Source organism: Podarcis bocagei, assembly GCF_964188305.1.
Source record: "Podarcis bocagei genome assembly, chromosome: 1".
NCBI lineage: Eukaryota > Metazoa > Chordata > Lepidosauria > Squamata > Lacertidae > Podarcis > Podarcis bocagei.
Window position 1 is genome coordinate 32,145,174 of NC_138125.1, and position 24,696 is coordinate 32,169,869.

Consider the following 24,696-nt stretch of genomic DNA (forward strand, 5'->3'; position numbering starts at 1 on the left):
TTCTGGTCTTAATCATTTAATGTGCTACTCTTAGGTTGTTCAGCATACGGTGGAACATAAGGAGGGCGAGATTTTAGCTCTCCCAAGGCAGTGCATCTGACTTACTTACGGAATATTGTAATACAGAATGGGGGTCATTTCCCTCAGCATCTTTTGAGGCTGCACAGCTCTTGGAAAGTTGCATTCCAGGTAGCCCAAGTTGGAGCAAAGGAAAAAGTACTGCTAAACATGCTGCTAGAAGATGACGGTACACTGAATTGATACTAGACCAAACTCTAAGCATATGCAACATTGCACTGTATGTGTTTCATTGCACAGAAAAGGGGCTAACTAAAAAAAAACAAAACCTGGAAGGTGCATCAAGTATATATAGTGCCCCCAAAGTTCATAGGTGAACATATGAGAATGTCTGTGAGCCAACCAAGCAACAACAACAGCAACAAAAAATGCCAGAACAAACGTAGAAAATACCATTGTAGGTCACAGAGAGGCAGGATGGAGCTAGAAATCAGCTGTAGCATACAGAATTTGGATCCTTAACTGAGGCATCTGGCTTGGGTGGTATTTGTTTCTAAAAATCTTTTATGAAAACAGACCAAAGGGATTGGGCCTCTTGCCAGGTATAGCCACCTTTGAACTGCATCAGCTCACTGGATCAGGCATCCATTTATAGCTAAGTAAACAAGGCATTTGGTGTCAGCCCAAGCATGAATGATGCTATCAGAACATTGCTATATCCTAACTGTTTGAACTTGAAAGACTAGCGCAGGCATTCCCAGACAGTGCCAGAGCACTAGTTATTTAAGAGACTCTGAACCCAAAGCACCCACTCACAGAGGAGCACCCCCCATGTTACTTTCTCCCAACACCCAAAATAATAGACACAATAATGGCGTTAGAAAGGGCAGTAATCAGAAACTGTTCAGTGAATATTTTAACATCTCAGACACTGTTACTGGCCTTAAAGGATCATTTGTAAACAAATGTTGAAGGAAGACTCCAGCGTGAAACCAATTAATTGTAATTTTGCAAGTTGTTAACATTTATCACTTGTGTGGCTTGAAGCAAGTTAGTGGGTTTTTAGCCCGCTAATTTCAAGTGCTAATTACCTGACCAATACCAGCATCTTTGTGTTACCATCGATACTGTTCTGTGAATAATCACTGTAATTATTTACATAAGTTCAAGTTTCAACACATTAGATTGTTTTTTTACATTTCATTTCCCTCTGACCTCAGTGTTCCTTTAGTGACATACCCTTAGAATTAAGTTCAGTTTGTTTTGAGTAACAGAACTGAAAAAGAGCTAAAAATCCACTTCTGGTTACCCAGAAAGTTACCCAGTATAACTGCGGAAGGTGGGGGTGGGGGAGAGATTTTGGTGCTACTATCAACAATAGGGAGTTGGAAATCCATTCCAATCTACCGCAGACCACTCAGAGATACAGATTTATCTACTGCCCTTCTGACCTTGTTGCACCACAGATTTATTCGAAAACGGGTACACTAGTGACTTTCTTGCAATTTGCTTCTAACATTCACCAATTTGCTTCTAACATTCACCCGAGCTTGCAAAAAGTGATGAGCAAAGCAATCAAGTGAATTACCTTCATGGGTCACTTTTGGGTTGTTGGCCAATAAGCCAGAAAAGATAAGAGCAGCATGGGGGGCAGGGTTTGCATGGGCTGGGAGAGTTAATGCTTCACCATAAAAAAAATAAAAATGCTGCATGTGTAAGAACCTGCCAGTCCCAGAACCTACCTCTTCAGATAGGCTATAGCACTAGACAGATTTCCCTGGATAAGGAAATGGAAGCAGCATATGCAAAGAGAGTGTGTAGGCCTGAATGAGGATAATACAAAGCCAGGTGTTGGATCTATGGTTCCTTACCTCCAATTAATGTGAAAGCCTCAATGCTAACTTCCCCTGTTTCTATGAAGAATGGCCATACATTGCCTGGATATGAATAGCTAGACCTCAAACAAAGAAGTTTGATACAACTTACCTCCATCAAGCTACAAGTTTAGTACCATTCAGTGGAAAGAGGAAAGACAAAGTTGTGGGCAATCCCTGAGATCCCAGAGATACAGAGGAGGGTGAGTAGATCAGTTTCATCGCATTTATTTTATTGCTATCCAACCCTTCAAGGAGCTCCATGATATGCTCTTCCCTGTTTTATCCTCACAACAACAACCCTGAGAGGTAGATTGGGCTTAACAGAGAATGGAGGACCCAAGGTCATGAATTAGGCTTCATGACCAAGCAGAGATTTCAACCTGGGACTGCCTTGGCTCTCTCAGATGAGTTTGGGGGCCTTGTTGTGAATGAGAATAAATTATAAGGATACTTGTCCAATTTAGAAGTGCTATGGGGCGGGGAGCAGAGTGTTGTGCATTTGTTCTAAAACCATCAAATGCTCATTGGTTTTAGAACAGTATTTGAGGTAGCACTATGTAGCTAATGTCCACAAAAATACATTTTTTATAGTTACACAGTGCTTTCCAAATAATAGCAGGACACATCCTAGTCAAAGAGCTCATAAACCAAGCCCAAATTCCCAATACCTTGGCAACAGATACTATACAACACGATCTGAACAATGAAACTAAGAGTTGTACAGGTATTCGGTAGAACTTGATGCCTTCAAAATGAAGGGAAACTGCACTCTAATTTGGAAATGGCACTTCTCGGTCTCAGATGATCGTGGTATGCATGGGGTGGGTGGGGGATTTCTATATGGTTCAACTTACAACCATTTCAAAATACACAAGGTTCATCTTCTGTCCATAAATTAAACGGCACTTTTCGTCCCCTGATCAAAGGTGAATTTCCATTAAATATACAGTATATGGTTTAAATAATTTCCATAAACCACAAAGCTAGCCACTGCATACTGTGATTGCTTCCAACACTGGCCCGTTTCTCTGAAACAGCCATCCTTAACAAATTTGGCAATTTGTTGCCAAATTGTTGCATTTCCAGTGTTTCCTGTGTTGTCGTCCTGTGTTTTTTCCAGACCTGTTTTATGACATTTTTCCTGCCTCTTGCAATAAAATGCAATTGCAGTTATTGCTTGTCCTGTGTGTGCTGGCAAAACATTATCAAAGCTTTTAAGACTTCCTACGCCTTTGATTAAAGTTTCCTCAAAGTTTAATTGTTTCTTGTCCAGCACTGCTGGGACAATTAGTGATACGTTATACTTTTTGGTTAGCTTATGTTCAGGGGCTTTAGTTACTGCTTTCCTTACATCGTTTTTTTCTCTTTCTTTGAAAACAGTGTTATTTAATTATAGAAGAATAAAATGATACAAGGAAACCAGTAATTAAATTTATGCACCCCTCCTCCAGGAAGAGTCAACTTTTAATTAACATTGTAGGGGCTCTTCATTGAATAGGACTTTCTTGTGAATAAATATTACAGAGGTCTATTTGGAACCTCTGTTTTATTGCTGCTTCCAGTCAGTTTGTGGAAAAGCAGTATCTCAAATAATACTAAAAAGCTGTAGTGTGGAAGCAACCTATGACAGGCTGTCCTTTTCAAATATTCTTTAAAAACTATTTTCCCCATAACATTTCTGGAGTATTGCCATAATTTGGGTAATAAGAGAGCATTCTCATTTCAAAACTACCGTCCGTTACTTAAAAAAGAATCTTCTCGGGGCTTGATTTACTAAAATATAGTCTACCAACAGGAAGTTTTGAAGGGGAGAAAGCTTCCCGGTGAGGTCTTTCCCCTGTGGCAAATCATGAGTTGCGCTTCAGTTTGGGCTGCTCACAGAGCAAGTGCTTTCTTGTTCTCCCTGAGGAGCAAGGATCTTCCTCTGGATCCATTTCATATCCCATTCAGTAGGTCTGCTGGACACATAACAGGATTAACAAATGGTTGCTCTCAATCCATGCAGTGGAAGAAACGCTGGATTCAGTGATTTGGCTGCAGTGGCCAAGACAAGCTATCTTCCGCTGAGCAACTGCTGCCTTTGGTCCCTTGGGAGAAAGGGCACCAGGACACGCCACCAGGACTGAGGAGCTGGCTCAGGTGAGGGTGACTCAAGTCCTGTGCATTCCTTTCCAGCAGCAGCTTCCTAGATTGTCCTCAGATGCTAGGCTACACCAAGTGTAGTGGGAGGTACAGATGTCAAAGACGAGAATGGAGGTTGGTGGTGGCGCCAGCTGGTCCTCAATCTCCCACCATTAGAATTTTGATTCCTCATACAGCGGCACAGTGCTGGTTTGAGGCACTTTTCCCAATGTCTTCTGAAAGTCAGAGAGAGAGAGAAGGGGCACAGTTAGGGGGTGCTCAAAGGCATCAGACAGCAGGAACCTATTACCACACCAAGGTTCGATCCCTGTTTGGGACAGCTGCATATTCCTGCATTGCTAGATGACCCTCAGGGTCCCTTTCCAACTCTACAATTCCATGATTCTATGAATATGTGCTCCTGAGAAGCATTGCGGCTCTTGCTTTGGGTCCAAATATCTTGAGAGGAAAGGAAAGATCCCAAAGAAGGACACGTACATTCCATTTTCTCTTACCAACAGTGCCTAATCCTTACTGCTGCTCAAAAAAGGTAACAAAGCCAAGTTAAGAAGAAAGAATTCACCCTTAGCTATGAAAAGTGAATTTCATAGGGAAGAATAGTGCTTGGGAGAGCTCTGCTTTCCAGAGTGATGGGAGTATCAATCCCCAGAATTGCCCTTCAGCACTACCATGTTGTGATGCTATTTCTAAGTCAAGTCATTGCCTTAATCAAAACAGCACAATCCCAGGTACAATGTTCCCCATCTGAGAAGGCAGGGGCTGATGGGAATTGTAGTCCAGAACAGCTGGAGGGCATCAGGTTTGTGAAGGCTGCAATGATACAATTGCACCAGGAATGCCCTTCGAGTCGTATCTGTATCCACGCTGCAGGAGCTAATACTGCTTATTCATGTAACAAGTATTTTAAAATCCTGGAGGGATCTGCAGAGAAGGAAGTGGTGCAGGAAATTTAGCCAATTACAAGCTACAAACTCTTGCCTTGTTTCTGTCTCCTGACCACACACGCCATCTGCCTCATCAATTCTACACATTAAAAAGGGTCTGGCACCTCTCCACAAGGAAGCTTGCTGGTGCCTAATGAAGTTATCCATTCATAACAGTAAGGGCATATGCACATACAAAGTGGGTAGAAATATATGGAAACTATTTAACTGTCATGGCCCAAAGAATCCTTGGAATTGTGGCAATTCTTTGTTAGAGGAGCATGGTAAGGCAATGTGATGTCCTCCAGATGTTGTGCCAGCCACCACTGTCACTTGCTAGCAGGGATAGGAGTTGGAACCCAAAAAGCATTTGGAAGGCACCACATTGGCTACCCCTGTTAGATTCTCCCCACTGCCTTCGCCAAAGAGTGAAATTCCAAGATTTCCCGGGGAGAAGGAATGAGTCTGTTGTGCTCTAAGAGTACTGTTGACCCAGATCCCACAGAACAGAGAATGATGGAGGTAGATCATTCATCAGGACTTGGCAGAGAGCAAAGTCAAACGTGCTTGCTACCTGTGATCAACTTGCCTTCCATAGTTAATCTTCAGGAAATTGATGCCACATAGGAGACAGCAGTGTCTCTGTGTGGGATAAACCTATCCACAAAGAGTGGAGTCTTTCAAAATGCCACAAGCCTTTACATTCTTCTGGGACAGGTGAATATTTGCAGTTGCCTGGAGAGGCAAATAAATGACAACTAGACCAGCCATTCGCTGAAGGTTACTGATCCTTTCGTGGAGAGAATGGTTATGTATGCAAGGCTGCCTCTCTATTTTCACCAAACAATAATTATGGCTCAGTCGTACAAGTTTCCAATAGCAAGCCGGTGAACGCTGTTAGAACTGAGGTACAATAAGGTTCACAAGTGTCCCTATTTCCCAGGGACGTCCCTGATTTAGAGAAGCCGTCCTGGTTTCTGATTTGATCCCGAAATGTCCCTATTTTCGTGGGATAAATATTAGAAGGTATAGCGTTGTCCAATCCCTGAGCCATCTGAAGGCAATCCTATATAGGGAAGTGGGTTTTTAAAATGTTTCTTATGTTTTTATATGTTTTTATATATGTTGGAAGCTGCCCAGAGTGGCTGGGGCAGCCCAGTAAGATGTGTGGGGTACAAATAGTAAAGGGGTTAGCAGCAGGGAGGCGAGGGAGATGTGGGGTGGCAGGGTGCCCAAATCGTGGGGAGGGGGGTGTTGATCGCCAGAATATGGCAACCCTAATCCGGTGATCTACATCAGACTTTCCCCACCTGCCCTCTTCTCCCCACCCCCCAAAAAAGATACTAAACAATTGTGCACAGTCTGTTGCAAAGATTAGAACAGACCATGCTTAGCTGAGCAGAAGTAAAACAAAAATCCGCATCTGCCTCACAAGTCAGGGCCTACAGAGCTTTGCATTCCTTTATCACATGCTGGTGGAACTGGTCAGCTGTGCCAGAATATACTGCACAGAATGGCAGATAAATAGCTATTTATAGCTATAAATGGCAGATAAACAGCCATTTATAGCTATAAATAGATAAATAGCCACCAGCTAGGAACCTGCTCCTAGGTGTTAATGCCCAGGTCCAAGCCTCAAAATGCTAACACACTGGTATATTTATAATGCATCTCAAAAGCCTGGCTCATAGTGCAATTGTCCCAATGATTACTTGGTATGGATTTAAAGCCATTTGGTGCTGAGGAAACATTGCCTAAAGGCTCCATCTGTGCTAGAAGCAGCAGGGAGGGCCCTGTCATTCATCTGCCTGGTGGGAGGGAAGGAGTCCAGCTGCAGGGCCTCAGCCTGAATGAAGGTTGGGGAAACCTGGAGGATATAAAAAGCCTCAGAGAGAACTCCAGAGAACATCCGGGGATAACTAGGCCTTTAAGTGCGGGCCTGCCATACAAAGAAGGCCTTAGCTCTTACTCCTACACCATCTTCAGGCTCTTCATGAGTACCATTGACTAGACTCATAGAGGGCATAGAGGCATTCTAGGTATACTTCACCACGTTTCTCCACAGGAAGGCTCCAGGAGTCCGGGACTTAAGCGTGCCAAAGCTAACAGCACAGAAGCCAGGCACCCCAAGGAAGAAGGCCAACAGGAGGGCTGTACTTATTGTTGATAGTAACCTGGGACATGGTGGAAGATGGCCTGTGAAACAGAAAGCTATCCTTTTGTGCTTCCACCACCACCTGAGACGCTTCACCCTGCCTCATTGCTGGGCCAGCTCTGCTCTCTTCGACAACCTTCCAGGGGGCACATGAAAGAGGTTGGGAAGGCAACTCTTATCTTCCTATAGTAGGCCACACTCCAGCCACACAAATGTTAAGAGGTTTCTGTACATACAACTCCTCCCTCCAGGTAAGCAAGAAGCCTTGTTACAGCTGAAGGTATGCCAGCCCAGCAGAAGAACGGGAGATGGTGCAGAATAGGGCCAGTGAGGGTGTAGCCAATGAGGTGATATGGCCTGGGAAAAGCCCCAAATGCTGGATACCAATTGGGAGATGGGGAACTATAAGCAGAAATGCATTCATACATTTCCGATCTTGCATCTTGTTTGGTCCTGATTTACCATTACTAATGTCAGGTATGGTGCCTGTGTATTGAGTCAGCAATACACCTGAAGAATTTCAGAGTCTTTGAAACAATCAAAACATCATTTCATCCTGCAAGCAATGGATCAGGCACAATAATGGCTTAAGACAGCCGGTATGTAAACATGTTACATTTTGGAAGCAGCAACGCTGAAAATCGTGGTAGTGCAGCATGTTTTCATCTCAGGATGTCCTTTGCACATGAATGGCACCTTGAAAGATGCATCAATGTTCACATATTGATTGCTCGCTACTCTACAGTGAGCTTGCACATATATATAACCCCCTCAAATGCCATGGATAGAATTCTTAAATAATTGTAAATCTAGCACTTTCTTGCAGCCAGCCCCTTCCCCACCATGTTTTTACCCGTTCTTGTTTTGACTGCTTCAGAATTCAGCCCAGGATTAAGAAATGCATTACTGCATCCAGTGACTGCCTCTTCACCAACAAACTTGATAATGGTGAGCAATAAATATGTGAGCACACATTTTCAACAAGGGGAAGGTAAGGTTTAAGGAAAGATAGATAGTCAGATGAAGCATATTCAAGCATGTACTTAGCAGCAACATGAAGGTCTCTTCAGGAAAAAGCGTGGAATTAACATTGCAAAGCAAAGTGCTTTGAGAATTGCAATAGTTATTTTACACAAAAAAGGCACCAATCCAGTGGCTGTTCTAACTGGAGGGCTTAACATTCCCTTTGACAATTGGTTGGTGGGTGATCAAATTTGCATCATAAGCCGAATCCAGCATGCTGGATCCAGTGAGTGTGCTTTTCCCCACACCAAGCCCTTTCTCTACACATTTTGGCCCTGCAACATGCCATTGGTTTGGTGCCAGTGCCATCTCACAGAAAGAGTTGTATAAGCAGGTTAGTATGATTCTCCTACCTTAGTCTGAGAATTACTGATCAGGGATGGGAAATGATGGGATTAAGGTACAATGTCCATAATTCATTATCTGACAGTTACTGCCCTGGAGTCTCTGTAACAACAGCCATATGTCACAATCCCAAAGAGGGGCAGAATTAAAAACAAAAACAGGAGGCACAGACAGACAGGGAATCGTGATGGAATAAGCTGGTGAAACTCCGCAGAACTGAAAGCAAGTGAGACTTTTGATCACTAAAAATTCCACAGAATGTTCAGCTTTATAAGCCCTGTACTCATTCCAAGGCAGCAGGAGCTCTGATTAACCTAATCCCTGAAGAATTATGTAGTCTCAATGTTAAATAAATTCATTTATTTTAGCTTCCTTCTCTTCTGCCAAGTTGCTTCACTTTAACTAAGGAGGCTCCAAATGTTCGCATTAGCATTTTGGGGTCTGAAAGTTATATATTCATGTGAAGCAATGTGTCCCCCTTTAAAATAAAATGAAACCAATTGTGCATTTCTCACTTATGCTTGTGATTCTTCTCAGAACCACTGTGCTCCACCTCTCTGTCATTCCTTCAGCACCATGTTTTTCCTCCTCTTTTACAACGTTATCCCTAGCAATCAGGGATCACGCAGCAAACATGATGGTGCTACAATGCTGTGTCATTAATCAAATTTGGTACTATCAGAACATCACTGGAAAGTAAACAAAGCGAATTCTGAAATGTGTTAGTGTTTTACATTGTTTATAGGTCATTTTATTATTGTTAGCCACCCTGGGCTCTCTTTGGAAAGAAAGAATAAATGAATTCAAAGTGAAAACAATGCTTTCCACATCACATTACCTTTCCACATTACCCTGGGCAAAGGAACACATCAATAGCCTGAGCAGGTGCCACAGAGAGAGGAACATTGATAACATTGCTGCCTGGGCTGCTGCCAAGCAACGCATGCTATGGCACAGGGGTGGGGAACCTTTGGCCCTCCAGATGTTCCTGAACTACCATTCCCATCATCACTGGTCATTGGACATGTTTGCTGGGGCTGATGGGAGCTGTAATTCAGCAATATTTGGAAAGTAAATTTCCCCCCACTACTGTTGCAGTCACTCCTTCTCTTGGTAAGACAGTGATGACACATTTTTTAGAGACCCTCCAAAGAAAAACAAAAATCAGGATAACAATGTGAATTAAAGGAAACTCCTCTCTTTTGGCTTAGTCCTATTTGTAACTCCATAAATCAGAATCCAAGACCAGAATCTTCATTATATATTGCAGAAGAGAATCCTTCATTTACCCAATTCAGCATGACCTGATTCAGAGCTAGAATTGCTTTTTTCCCCCCTGGTAGAGAGTCTGTCCCTTTTAACAACTGCATTACAGGCAAGTCTTTCCTATCCTGTATCCCAGGAAAAGGTTCAGTTGCTGAATTCTTGCCTGCCACGCAGATGTCTAGAGCACAGGTACCCTGTCAGAAAAACAGTTCGCTACATAAACTAAATATTTCAATATTTGGCTTTACACAGAAGAATCACATAACTGTCACTGTATCGAGTGCAGGGAGCTTAAGCATTAGGGAGTTATTTGAAATTTGTTAGTTTTGTTTGCCTTTTCAAGAACTGTCTTCTGATGAAGAGTTAAAACATATTGATGGCCCAGGTTTTACTAAATATGTCTGTTTTGAAGTATTGAGTACAGGTAACTTGCAACTTCCGTGCATTTACACACCTGGCAAAAAATAAAAATAAAAAGAGGGAAGAAAGGAGGGGAAAAACTTTAGCAATCCCACCCGCCTTTGAACCCGATGTGTTTTGACCATGTGTGTTCTTGGCTTTACTCACTATCCCCAGAATGTAACCCCAGAGTAAGTTGAGAGTCACCTGTAATACTGTGTGTCTGCTACAAAACTTTGCCAAAGATATATGCCAAATACAAAAATCAAATAGTCAGAATATAGACAACAAAAGTAGCAAGGAAAACTGTGGAGGAAAAGCAGAAATGCCCATCTGGTTCCTGTGCACAAGGGTCAACTTACAGGCACAGACTCTTAGAGCTGGAAGGGATCAGTAACCCATTCCTCAGCTGAAAGGCAGGATCGCCCACTCATCGGACAGTGTGCCCAGTGACACCTTTACACCGTGAGCACCATCACACCCACCCTCTATCTTGTTGCACTGTCCCATGGATTGCATAAGCCCATCTAATCCCCAAGGGGCTCTTATTATGTTCTCAGAAACAGAATGTTCTCAGAATTATCAGGGATGCTGGGAGTTGCAGTCCAGCAACATCTGGAAGGTTACAGGTTCCCTAGTCCTAAATCAATCTAAGATCAGCCAGAGCAGCTCCCTGCTGGAGCCTCCATCATCCCTCCCAATCTGCTCTGGCGGGTCTGCTAACACTCACTGGGTTTGGGGAACCCTCTGGGGCACATTTTGGGGGCACATAGTGGGCAGGTAGGAGAGTAGGTTCAGTGTGCACAAGTGAAGTCCATTACCCATAATCTTTCACCTTTCTTTAAGCTGCTGTATTTGCATTTACTTAAGGTTACAAAGAGCCTAACACTGGTCTGGCTAGTGCACCAGATGTATGCCCTCAAACACAGAGATTTCCAGCATGTCTCTCTCAGTACTCGCAGCTGGTCCCAGGCACATGCCACACTTTCTCCTGGAGGAGAATCCAACAGCATTCAACTGTTAACAACCCAAACCTGGCACAGCTGAGGCAGCAACGATACTCCCTCAAGCTGGCACAGTTATTCATCACGATAATAGCAAAGGAGACTCACAGGTGGGAACGGCCATAAGCTACCAGCATAAATAGATGATTTACTCACAGTCTGTTCATCGCGCAGGTTGGCCTGCTGTCTCCGGAGATCTGCTTTGATGAAAGCTGGAGCATTGGAGGAAGAGAAAACAGAGTCAGGAAGTCACTGTGTGTTGACCATAAGCAGCTCTTCACAGAGCAATGGAGCTCAAGGCAGGGAGACATGAAGAACATGGCTTACGACTCAGAAAGCACAACTGAAGTAGGGAACAGGGTCTGTCCTCTCCATGGTGGAAAATAAATTATTTTTAAATCTTAGAACATCTAGTCCACTTCTTAAATCTACTCCACTTCTTAGCTATCCAAACAGGTCCCCAAGGCAGCTTCCAGATTAAAAGCACAATAGCACAATAAAAACACAACAGGATATTAATTCAATTATTAAAAGAGCAGCATGGAAGAACACAAAACAACTGGGTTGGCATAAATAGGGCTATTGGAGAAAGAGGATTTTCTTTGCATTTTAATGAGAAAGGTACCTAATGCTCACTTCTTGAACGTACATGCAAACTGAAACACAGCTATTTTACTTGGAAAATTGTGTATGTGAGTCAAAACTGCATACAAAAAAAATGTGTTTGTTAGGAGAAATTTTCACTCAAAGGCATCTCAGCCTTTTGGCTAAGAAACCATCCTCTATTTTTTAAGACGCTGATGAATTATCATGAGGATTAAAAAATAATAATAATAACGAAATGCTGCAGAAGTGTGGAGAACTGAGTTTAAGACTGAAAGAGAAAATAACTGGAAGAACCAAATTTGACAGATTTGCCATCCCTGGGTTAAAAATAACTAATCAAAGTGATTCAACATTACAGCCCTACCCTAAACGTCAGTACTTTAAGCTGGGGAAGCAATACAAGAGTTGTAGGAAGCAGGACCTGAAAAAGGTTTGACAATGATTGGACAGTGTAGTTACCAGTTATAACAGTGCCGACAAACAGGAAGCTGCAGAGGAAGAGGTTTCCTGCTTGAGTTCCAAAATGTTCAAAGATCTGTGCTTGGCTAATGGTGAAAATTATTCCAAATATCTGAAATCAGATAAAAAAAGAGTTACAAAGAAGAAACTGAAGAAAGCTACTGCAGCATAGTCTGGCCACACCGCTACGCCTAGCACACTGGCAAAGCTAAGCAGGATCCAGTATGGTTTCAAACTGGATGGGAGATCATGTATTGAGATTCCTGCATTGGAAAGTGTTTAGAGTCCCAACTCAGAGTTCCAGCTCTACAATTCTATGATACCACCTTGAAGAGCTGGATTCATCAACAGAATTCCTGTGCAACAGCAATGCCAAGCTAAGAAGTGAGTCTGTTTACCTGCTATATTTTCGGAGCACGCACTCACCTGTGCAGCTACATTAAGGAGGCCCGATGACGTCCCTTCCGATTCTGGGTATGTCAGTTCTGCCGCAAATTCAAAGCCCAGTGGTAGGTACCCAGTCATGAAGAAACTGCCAGGAAAGATTGGTGGGGAGGAAAGCGTCGGCAGCTGCAACGTTTGGGCCAGGCAGTTTCAAAGTGAGGGTGCTTCTCCAAACCCCACTTCAGTCTCAAAGGCATAACCCTATTTGCTTCCCCGTGGCCAGGAGCAGCTGGTGGTGCAGAGCAGGATGGCATAGCTTACCTTGCTTCCTATTAGTTACTGCTGGTAACCAAGAGGGGAGGGAGTGAGGCTGCAGGGAAGTCAGTGCAGTGCAGACACAGCAGCAGAAGTGTCTGATTGGCTGTGCGGCAGCACCTGTACTGCACCAACCTCCCAGATGCCTCGCCTCTTTACTGTCAGCAACCTCCACATTGGGAAGCCAGGTCAACAACAGCACAGCACAGCACCCCACCCCACCCCACCAGCAGCTGTTGCCCATAGCATTTCATTCCACCATGCTCTGCAATGCAAGATGTTCATGGTCAGCAGAGACATGAAAGGATATGTTGGCTGCTATGCATATCCCAGAGTTCTCTTTCCATTGTTTGTGGTACTTTCTTACTCTTCACTGGAGAGAGAAAGAAGAGGCATCTTCATCTCCATGTCAGAGGCAGCTTCCAAATGCCTTGAGAGGGAAACTCCTTCGAAGAAGAGAAAATTCACCCTGGGTGTGAGAGGAGAAGCAAACTTACCCCAGCACACCAGCTGTCACAAAGACCACCCAGATATGGCCTAGGTCCAGAGTAAACGTGAAAACCACCATGCCTACAAATGACATGATGTAAACCAACAGAGTTGTCTGCCTGTAACAAACAAAACACAATCAGAATTAAGCTACTGCTCTTACACTGTATTCAATGTTTTTAAATTCGGATTTCATTACATTTTAACTAAAATTAAGTTCTATTGTGGGGGGGGACCCAATAAAAAATCAAATTAATCTGACAGCCTGACAATATTCATCTTTGCATGCAAGAAAGTTGAAGGCTCCTCAACCTGCAGCCAGGCCGGCAAATGTCTCCCAGCAGCAAGAGACCAAAGGAGGTCATGCAATTAGACCTAGAACTCGTGGACATCCAAGGAATCATAGAATCATAGAATCATAGAGTTGGAAGAGACCACAAGGGCCATCGAGTCCAACCCCCTGCCAAGCAGGAAACACCATCAGAGCACTCCTGACATATGGTTGTCAAGCCTCTGCTTAAAGACCTCCAAAGTAGGAGACTCCACCACACTCCTTGGCAGCAAATTCCACTGTCGAACAGCTCTTACTGTCAGGAAGTTCTTCCTAATGTTTAGGTGGAATCTTCTTTCTTGTAGTTTGGAACCATTGCTCCGTGTCCGCTTCTCTGGAGCAGCAGAAAACAACCTTTCTCCCTCCTCTATATGACATCCTTTTATATATTTGAACATGGCTATCATATCACCCCTTAACCTCCTCTTCTCTAGGCTAAACATGCCCAGCTCCCTTAGCCGTTCCTCATAAGGCATCGTTTCCAGGCCTTTGACCATTTTGGTTGCCCTCCTCTGGACACGTTCCAGTTTGTCAGTGTCCTTCTTGAATTGTGGTGCCCAGAACTGGACACAGTTGGAAGCTTAGTGTTGAAAGATTCAGGATGGCTAAAATAAAGTACAGTCATACCTTGGTTGTCGAACACCCTGGAACTTCGACATTTTGGCTCCCGAACAATGAAAACCCAGAAGTGACTGTTCTGGTTTTTGAACATTCTTTTGGAAGCCGAACATCCAATGGGGCTTCCACAGCTTCCGATTGGCTGCAGGAGCTTGCTGCAGCCAATCAGATGCTATGATTTGGAAGTCGAACACTTTGGAAGTCGAACTGATTCCCTTCAGCAACCAAGGTACTACTGTACTTAATTCACGCAGCGTGTAGTTAAACTATGGGACTCAATGGGCAAATAGCCTGATCCAGCAGGCTGTTCTTAAGTTCTTAGCTATAGAAAGTGGCAGGCCAGTCCCACCTAATTAGGCAGAGTGAAGTGGCCACCTCAGGTGTCAGGTAATAGCACCAAGTTGTTGGAACACAGATCTATGTGGTGTGCACAACCTGCCTCACACCTCCTAGGCTACCTTGCTGCCCTCAGTTTCAGTGGAGGAGGGTGTCTCATCACTAGGGCTGAAGTAAAATTCAAGCAACGGAGCATTTTGTGTCTGTACAGGGAATGGAGGAGATATGCCATCCTCTCTTTCACCACAGGCAGCAAAATGTATTGAGCTGGCCCTAGAAAGAGACTGTGGGTATATCTAGAATGTCACTTTTAAATTTCTGTAATTAAATTAAACACAGGGTATCCTAGACAGATGCTGGTAAGAACCAATAGGTATAGGAAAGTGGAGAAATTAACAAGGCCAGTTAGTGAAGCTGACGCTCGGCTTATTTCTTGAGAAGCTTTCACTAGTATGCAGGGATTAAAGTAGAGAGCGCAGTCAGGAATGCAGGAAAATCAAAGGACAACTTGCGGATATAAAAAGCACATGAAAATCACTCCCTGCTGCATTTGCCTAGGAAATTAATCTACAGCTGCTCTGAAGGAGATGGCAGCTATTTTTATGCAAGAGCAGAGGTAGAATGTGGGTCCTGCAACAGTCACCTGAACTTTGCACTGCATCTGCCTGACGTGGAAGATTTTCTAAAGGTCAAGGAGCATCCTCTACGGCTTGGAAGAGGCTTCTGTAGCTGCTCTCAACGTGAACTGGCTGAGGTCCCTAAGGCTTCTGACCTATAGCGTGGCAAAGTCCAGACAAACGCTCACATGTGATATCGTGAGATACTGTGGTTGAATAAAAAGGATGGGGGTGGCGCTGTGGGTTAAACCACAGAGCCTAGGACTTGCCGATCGGAAGGTCGGCGGTTCGAATCCCCACGACGGGGTGAGCTCCCGTTGTTCGGTCCCTGCTCCTTTCAACTTAGCAGTTCGAAAGCACGTCAAAGTGCAAGTAGATAAATAAGTACCGCTCTGGCGGGAAGGTAAACGGCGTTTCCGTGCGCTGCTCTGGTTCGCCAGAAGCGGCTTAGTCCTGCTGGCCACATGACCCGGAAGCTGTACGCCGGCTCCCTCGGCCAATAAAGCGAGATGAGCACCGCAACCCCAGAGTCGGTCACGACTGGACCTAATGGTCAGGGGTCCCTTTACCTTTACCTTAAAAAGGTAACAAGCTTTCTGTTCCCAGCAGCAAACAGCATGGCGGGGCTGTACCTCTCCCCTGACCTTTGGCTGGTGTGTTACTGCATTATCCTGGGATGGGGAGGAGCACAGTGGCAGCAAGGTTGGCATGGTGCAAGTGCACTGGCAGAGCCAATCTAGTATTCCTGGTGGTGCATTTGGGAAGTCTGATTCATGCTCCTCACCCTCTCCCTCATTGTATGTGACAACATCTCAGTTGGACAGAGGTGGGCAGCACAGCCCCGGGCTGCTGGCTATACATTTGCCAGAGAGAAGGGGGGTTAGTAATGGCCTCTTGCTTTGGGACACACCCCCACGTAACCTGTCAGGACTGAAGCCTTCAATCAACCAAGAAAGGTCTCCCTGCTTCTCCCAACTACTGGCCATTTAATTGGTCATTTTTTGAACTAGCAAGACCTGGGGGACCTTTACTAACTGAAACCTCTAATCCTAAATAAACTTCCTTAGAAGTAAGTCCACTGAACTGAATGGAACTTCCTTCTGGGTAAATATCTTGTTCATGATGATGGACACCGTGCAATTGTACAGCCATCTTATTGTCTGTACCATGGCCTTTTGTACATGCTACTACACAGGAAACAACATACAATCACTTCCTGCATCATTTTTGAAGCATATTTATCTGGAATGGCAGAGCTTTGAAGCTGATCCAAGCTACTTTACAGTATTAGAGTAAGAACAGGAGTGAGAGCAGGGCTTCAGTATGCTTGCTAAGTATTCCTTGGGTGGAGCAGGGATGGTGAGAGACATTTTACACAGAGATTTTTAGGATCTCCCTGGATTTCGCCTTTAAAAAATCTGCTAGGGAACAGGAAGGGATGTCTTTTAATATGGGAAGAGGACAAGAGAAGCTGAGACTGAGTCACCCAAACCTAGTTAGCACTCTGCAGTTGAGTTTGCTATTAAAGGGAGTGAAATTAAGGGCAGTCACGATTTGCATTCTACTTCTAGTCAACTGCAGAAGAGCAATAACTCAGCAGGGCTGCTAAAGTACAGAGTTACTGTTTACAGTGGTAGGAGGTATATATAAGTTTAGTGATTACAGTTCTGCGTTGGGTCAGAGATCTATCCTTAAGGCTTAATGGGAGGGCAGCCTGCTATTTTCAGAGCAAACATGCACAGAACGACAAGAAGCTGCCAAGCTGTTATATCAGGGATAACCAGGATACAGTAAAATTGTATCCATCTTGCTTCACTCTGAAAAAGCACTCTCTGTAAGGACCCTGCATTCCAGAGAATGGCTTGGAAGGAAGGATGGGTACCTTTCCCAGTTATATAAAGGGCAGATCAGCAACAGCTGCCTTACGTCGCCCCTGTCAAGCTAAGAGAAAAGGAAAAAATAATGCCCCGCTATTTGGTTTCAGCCCAAAGAGTGTCACAGAAGCCCTTACCAGCATGATCTAATTGGTCATGCAACTTCTCAAAAGCTTCCTTCTCAAATGATAATAATAATTTTAAAAACCTCTTCCTGTACTTTAGGGGATTTACAGCATTTGTGCTTGTGTGTGCATGGATTAATTCTTATCCATAAGAGGTAAAAATGGCAAGAGGCTTTGCAGGATCCTTGTTAAATCAGATGAGCAGAAACACATCACTCCCTAGCAGCTAAATTCACCCAAAAGAATTCATTTTACTCACCTCTGTTTCAGGGTAGTCCTACATGTTACTGTGGGAAGCAGGCCAATCCCCCCCAGGAAGTGATAGTTGAACCCTTAGCCGATAAATATCTACAAATTACACATCTGGGAGCCATATTTGCTTTGGCAGCTAAGAATCTCCAGTCCAGTCATGTTAATGCATCATACTTTATGCTGTTGATTTTCATGCTGACTTTTATGCTGTAGATGTTGCTGGTTATGTTGTGCAATTTTAGAGGAATCCATTTGTTGTTCATTGTGAAGGCCTTTGGCTATATACAGTAAATTGATGGACTGACTGATTGATTGATTGATTGATTGATTGATTGATACTGAGGGAAGCATAAACCAAGTGTTCACCTCATTGCACTAAAATGGGGCCATGGGGTATCTGCAGGGGAGAAGGGTTTATCCTTCCCCTGAAAGTCTATTATTTGCCAAGATAATAATGCCTCCTTCCTCCTCCACACACTTATCTTCTTCACTTGTTCCTTCTGTCATCCCAGCTTAACTACGTATAGAGCCTCTATAGAAAGCATGACGTTAAGCAGTGCTAAAAACTAGCCATTAGGGGCTGCTGTTTAAGACAGAAAGCCCTTTGACGGAGATTTCCATGCAGTGGCACAGCTGCCTTCTGGGAAGTATAAATCAGCAAGGCCACACGCCTGGAGCAGGCCTGGATTGAGTCACACCACCAGTGTCACAACACCTGTCAGGATATAGGAAGTATCCTTATACAGGGTCACTGAATTATAGTATGTGCAGCTAGAAGGACAGTAACAACCTCTGTGCCGCACATTGGGTAATTTTTTAAAAAAATACCTTTAGGAACACTTAAGCATATTTATGAAACCCAGATATTTAAGGACTGTTTGAACACACCACAGTGGCAGAAAATTAAAAGTTTTTGTGCCTAGGTCCCAAACTTTCTTTTTTAAAAAATATGCTTTTTATTAAGTTTTCATTTTATATACACAAACAAAATACACTAATATTTCATATCCTTTTACAACCATCTACCTTTACACTCTACAGAGCATTGACGTCCCTCCCTCCCAGGTTTTCTTATTCCAATCTCTGATCCACAGTTCCTTAGTGATATCTAGATCATGACATAAGATTTATTTCAGCCTTGCTAACGTCTTCACATTTCTACAGTTCTCACTTATATAGTCAATGAATTTACTCCATTCTTTTTGGAACTTTGTTTCCTCCTGATTGCGGATCCTGTGAGTCAGTTTTGCTAATTCCGCATATTCAACCATCTTCGTCTGCCACTCCTTACGGTTGGTACCGTATTTTTCGCCCCATAAGACGCACTTTTTCCCCTCCAAAAATGAAGGGGAAATCGGGGTGCGTCTTATGGGGCGAATGCCTGCAAGCCTCGCGCGCCCGGCAGGAGGTCCCACCGGGTGCGCGAGGCTTGGGGCGGCAGCCTGTCGCCCGAAGCAGGGGGAGCCCTCGGGAGGGCTCCCCCTGCTTCGGGCGAGTGTCTGCAATCCTCGCGCACCCGGCAGGAGGTCCCACCGGGTGCGCGAGGCTTGGGGCGGCAGCGGACTGCTTGCGCGCACCTAGAAGCTTGGGGCGCGCTGAGCTCAACACGCCCCAAGCTCCTGGTGTAGCGCAGCGATCCGCTAGCCCTGGGAGAGCCCCGCGGCTCTCCCAAGACTAGCGGACTGCTTGCGCGCACGCAGAAGCTTGGGGCGCGCTGAGCTCAGCACGCCCCAAGCTTCTAGGTGCGCGCAAGCAGTCCGCTGCCGCCCCAAGCCTCGCGCACCCGGTGGGACCTCCTGCCGGGTGCGCGAGGCTTGGGGTGGCAGCGGACTGCTTGCGCGCACGCAGAAGCTTGGGGCGCGCTGAGCTCAGCACGCCCCAAGCTCCTGGTGTAGCGCAGCGATCCGCTAGCCCTGGGAGAGCCCCACGGCTCTCCCAGGGCTAGCGGACTGCTTGCGCGCACGCAGAAGCTTGGGGCGCGCTGAGCTCAGCACGCCCCAAGCTCCTGGTGTAGCGCAGCGATCCGCTAGCCCTGGGAGAGCCCCACGGCTCTCCCAGGGCTAGCGGACTGCTTGCCGGCACGCAGAAGCTTGGGGCGCGCTGAGCTCAGCACGCCCCAAGCTCCTGGTGTAGCGCAGCGCACCTGGGGGGGAAATAAAATTTTTTCCCTTTATTTCCCCCCAAAAAAATCTAGGTGCGTCTTATGGGCCGGTGCGTCTTATGGGGCGAAAAATACGGTACCTAGGTTCCAAATTTTCAATAGTTCTAGCTTTGCAAAACCGAAGACACCCTGACAACCTGCAGCCTTCTGCAAAATTCCCACTTCCTAGCTCTTCACCACTCAACTTTTCAATTCCAGTCCACTATTAACCTCTCCTGCATCCTGAAGAGTGCTTTGAGATCTGTCTTTGCTCTTGGTTTTCCTCACAATACTTTGTGGGCACTCTCACTCACTTTCATTGCCTTATCACAGAAAATCTTCCTGCTGAGGTAAGGCATTTGTTTTATCAGATAAAAACTTGTATTGCTTCAGTTTTTATTATATTAGTGGTCATGAGGTTGTTTTTCATAGTTGGCTTTAATTGCTGTGAGCTGCCTTGAGTGGTGTGAAGGCACCAGAAAAGCAGGAAACACATTTTTATATAACTAAATACATTTGCAGGGGAGAATCAGTGGCCGGGGGTGAATTCAGCATCCCTACCTCCTGCCCAGAAATCGTTCCTTGTGTCTGCACACATCTGCCAAGAGAACATCTAGTCTGGACCTAAGAGGAATATTGTGGTGCATCTCAATTCCCCTTTACTCTAGCTACCCACCTCTCTTTCCCTAGAAACACATTCAAAAAGTTGCACACGTATCTTAGGAAGTACATCAATGCAATATATTAGGGATGCTACACATTTAAGCCAGCCTTTCTACAATATGAGGGACGCGGGTGGTGCTGTGGGTTAAACCACAGAGCCTAGGACTTGCCGATCAGAAGGTCAGCGGTTCGAATCCCCGTGACGGGGTGAGCTCCTGTTGCTCTGTCCCTGCTCCTGCTAACCTAGCAGTTTGAAAGCACATCAAAGTGCAAGTAGATAAATAGGTACCGCTCTGGCAGGAAGGTAAACGGCGTTTCCGTGCGCTGCTCTGGTTCGCCAGAAGCGGCTTAGTCCTGCTGGCCACATGACCCGGAAGCTGTACGCCAGCTCCCTCAGCCAGTAAAGCGAGATGAGCGCTGCAACCCCAGAGTCGGTCAGGGGTCCCTATACCTTTACTTCTACAATATATAAAAATACTCTTGGACCTCTTGGCAAGCCTTTACCCCAAACTGTGATCCCTGCCTCTTCCTCCTACCAACCTTTTAAAAAACAAAATGCTATACTTTCTCTTAGTCTCTCCAATGCACAGTTCATTTAGCTAGGACAAGCACAGCCTCACACTGCAAATAGTAGACGTCACAGGCGCATGTGCCAAGGATTTCAGCCAAATAGCTCCAAAGCTCTTCCAAAGCAGGAAGCAGCTCCTGCAGAGTTTCCCCCTATACTTACCGGCTGAATAGGGGTGGTATAAAGGACTTACTTGTATGTTTTGGTTCTGTCCAACCAGAGGCCAGTGATCAAAGCTCCAACCATGCCAGCCACTACAATGGTGAGGCCAATTCGACCAGCGTTCAGCTGCTCATCCTGCATCAGCAACACACAAACGCACAGAGCAGTTTGCTTTCAAGCACGCAAACAGCTGGAGGGACAACAGGAGACCTCGGGGTGGAACCAAGAGCACTGAAAACCGATGTGGTACGCAGGACCCAGGGGTTAGGCTAGGACCAGAGAGACCCTGCTCAGGGCTCCACTCCAGCAGTGAGGCTCACTAGGTGAGAATCTTCCTTCAGGCAATGGAATGAGAACCTGCTCCAGCCTGAGGACCACATACTCACATGCACAATTTCCCAAGGGCAGCATGCCAATGATTAAAGAGGCCGGCGGCAAAAGTGGACATGGACTAGGGAGAATCTGGAGGCATTATCAGCACTACTAGGCTTTGAAGACACTGTTGGGAGGTGGTATTATATTCCTGATCCACACGCGTACACAAAATCAGGAGTGTTTTTCCCACGCACAAGGCTTAAAATGACATTCTGCTTGGAATACGCATGCATGAAATCTGCCTTGATTTTTCGAATGCCTCTCTTCCTTTTCCCCTTGAGCATCAGAAAATGACTGAGCGCTCGCATACATGGAATTAAGAGGCTCAGAAATGATTTTCAGCCTCGTGTTCTCATTCTAAGGCTCCCCCAGAACAGAGGATCACAGGCATCTATTATGCAGCAAGAGCCAGTGTCCTGAAGGGGAAGCCATGACAGCTGAACAGAACGTCACTTACCTTATAGTGGCTGATCACCATGCGGGTGAGTAGGGTCGAGAGCGCATAGAAGCAGCCTGTGTTTAAGCCTGGAAGATAGATAACAAGACAGCAAATTCATAGTGTGCCCTGGATGACGAGACACACAGCAGCACTGCCAGGTCTCAACCACAAAATCCAGTGAGGTCAAAGCTAAATCGGGGTTTGAACCCTTGTTAAAGTCTGGATGAACACACATAGACCAGCTTTGTCGTCTTCGCAATCTTGATACTAATCTTCAGGTATTTCCTGAACACACACAACACCCTTTCCTCTTCCTGCAATTGTACACTTGAGTTTATTTATTGGGACAGGGGGGAATTTAAGAAATACAGTACTAAAATGCAGGCGCACAGACAGGACAATGACTAGAAGAGGACATTACTTTGGAACAAGCATTATTCAGTCACATCAAAGCTGTTGTCTCATTAGCCAGGTAGGAGCCGGAGGGAGGGTAGAGATAATGAAAAACCCAGAGCACAGGTGAGAGGGATGCAGTACACAGGGATGCCACCTGCAACTCCTCTTTCACAATTTTCTAGAGGAGACCATCTGAATAACTGGGCACAGCCTTTGATGTACACTTTTATTGCAGCCCAGCTCTCCCCACAAGCCCAGCCGCTGCTGCTGTCACCATTCATACTTCTAAAATAGCATGGTGTTTCTACACAGCTCCATCAATGTCTCTAGCGGAGCCTTTCGCTGCATTTCAGTTTCCCTGTTTAACTGGAAGGAGACAAATGAGCTGTTTCAACATCCCCAAAGCACAATACAGCAGTTTGGATTCCTAAAGGGGACTTGTCAGAACAATAACGAAATGCACAAAGTGCACAGATTCATCATTGGCCTCTGCCCACAGTAGAATTAATTGCCGCAGACACAGCAGTGATTTCTAAACCTTTCATCGCTATCGATCCTTTTCTTTAAAGTTAGGACCTGCTTTTGTATGATCAGGTCCAAGAGATCAGTGACAGTTCACTGCCCTTCTGCTCAGTGTGGACGGTAATATCAATCATCATCATCATCATCATCACCATCTCAGTAGGATGGACTGCTAGTTTGACCACACTTACAATGAATCCAAATTCTGCCAGCAATGCTGTGGCAGAAACAACACACTGCAGAATATTTAACATGGCCATACAGGACGCAGAATGGAAAGCCTGTTATTTACAAAAGGGCGATAAACCACATAGAAGGAAGTCAAGAACTCCCAGTCGAGAGACATGACATTGAACTTTGAATACTCCTGTCTTCTTCAGGAGGAAGGTCGATTGCAATCACTCCGGCACACTCTTCAAACAATCAGCAAGCCAACCACCAAGGAAGTGATAAGGCAGGCAAGATGCTGACAGCACACATTCCAGGGGCCCATCTGACCCTGAACGTAGGCAGCAGCACACCTTGCCCTTTGTGCTACACTGTTTTGACAGAGAAATGGGATGCACTGAAGGATATGCTTAAGGCCAATAACACAGTCTTGGTGGGGTGGAGGGTGGGGGAACTGGTAGAAGTCAGGAACTTGCAAAGGACTCTGGAATTCATTTCATGTCATTTGTACAAATAAAACCGCATCCTTTCTCTTGTCACAAGACCACAGCATCACAAGATTTTAGTGTGACCTTATAGAGAAGCATGCAGAGCCCTACTTGTTACAGTTGTCATTGCTGTAAAAAAACAACCACACACACACACCCAAACCAATGCGTGACTTCACTGAAAAGCTTCATGATAAATTTGGAAGCCAAAAGGAATGTCCTATTAATTTGTATGAGAAAATGAATGCCTGGCTAACTGCTCATTAGAGAAAGTTCTGTCATCTCCCTTTCTCCCCTAGTGCTGTTTGTTTGTTTGTTTGTTTGAACCTTATTCAAGTTTGAACCATTGGCAGAGTCTTGGGAAAGGGTGGAAAAAATTGCTTGTGGAGGCCAGATGAAGCCCCCGAACAGAGAGTTGGCTATCCCTGTTCCAGGCATGCTACTGCTACACCTACCTGCTCCCTGTCACAGTTTAATCCAAAGGAAGATTCACCCCCCACAATTCCCCCACACACACCTAGCAACATTTAAGTCCAATGTAGCCACAGCAGTGCAGCTGTGGAATGATTATCTGGAGGGAGGGAGATAAGTGACAAGCTGCCTCTATATAGTCCAAGATATATGAAATATTTGGTTGTTTTGGATGTTTTCAACCTGCTTATCTGTGAAAGGAGGCTGGGAAAGAGGTTAAAAGGAATAGTTTTCAAAACTATAGACTGGAAAAACCCTGGGATACTCTGGGAGGAAGGGCAGGATATAAATTGAATACACTAATCATAACACATAATAACTGAAACAAAATAAAATAAATAAACTCATTCCAGTAGCACCTTAGAGACCAATTTAGTTATTGGTATGAGCTTCCGCGTGCATGCACACTTCTTCAGAAACCATGCACATGAAAGCTCATACAAATAGCTAACTTATAGTTGGTCTCTAAGGTGCTACTGGAAGGACTTTTTATATTTTTTTATATTTATTTTATTTTGTTTCGACTACGGCAGACCAACACGGCTACCTACCTGTAACTAGTACATAATAACTGGCTATACATTGCTTTGGGCTGCCCTGGGCAAGATAAAGCAACCAACAAATTTAATACTAATAATAACTAAATGGCCTAAATGTGAGAAATGCTCTCAGGGAGATCCATTTCCATCCTTTTTTTTGGAATTACTTTAATCCGTAACTGATCCCTGCCTCTTTCTTCTGAATTC

At 44.9% G+C, this 24,696-nt stretch overlaps 1 protein-coding gene across 2 annotated transcripts in view; it reads right to left on the minus strand.

Moving 5' to 3' along the window:
• Nucleotides 1-2,104: 2,104 nt before the first annotated feature.
• FLVCR2 (FLVCR choline and putative heme transporter 2) overlaps nucleotides 2,105-24,696 on the minus strand; it is a 45,660-nt gene continuing 23,068 nt past the window's right edge. The window contains exons 4-11 of one of the 2 annotated variants that reach the window (XM_081173666.1): nucleotides 21,924-21,991; nucleotides 21,123-21,226; nucleotides 13,414-13,524; nucleotides 12,644-12,749; nucleotides 12,218-12,329; nucleotides 11,309-11,364; nucleotides 8,492-8,585; nucleotides 2,105-4,252 (exon numbers count right to left, since the gene is read on the minus strand). In XM_081173666.1, the coding sequence (XP_081029792.1) occupies nucleotides 8,505-8,585; nucleotides 11,309-11,364; nucleotides 12,218-12,329; nucleotides 12,644-12,749; nucleotides 13,414-13,524; nucleotides 21,123-21,226; nucleotides 21,924-21,991 (638 nt within the window). In that variant the 3' untranslated portion in view covers nucleotides 2,105-4,252; nucleotides 8,492-8,504. The remainder of the gene's footprint in view (nucleotides 4,253-8,491; nucleotides 8,586-11,308; nucleotides 11,365-12,217; nucleotides 12,330-12,643; nucleotides 12,750-13,413; nucleotides 13,525-21,122; nucleotides 21,227-21,923; nucleotides 21,992-24,696) is intronic. The other variant, XM_081173667.1, reaches the window with a different exon arrangement.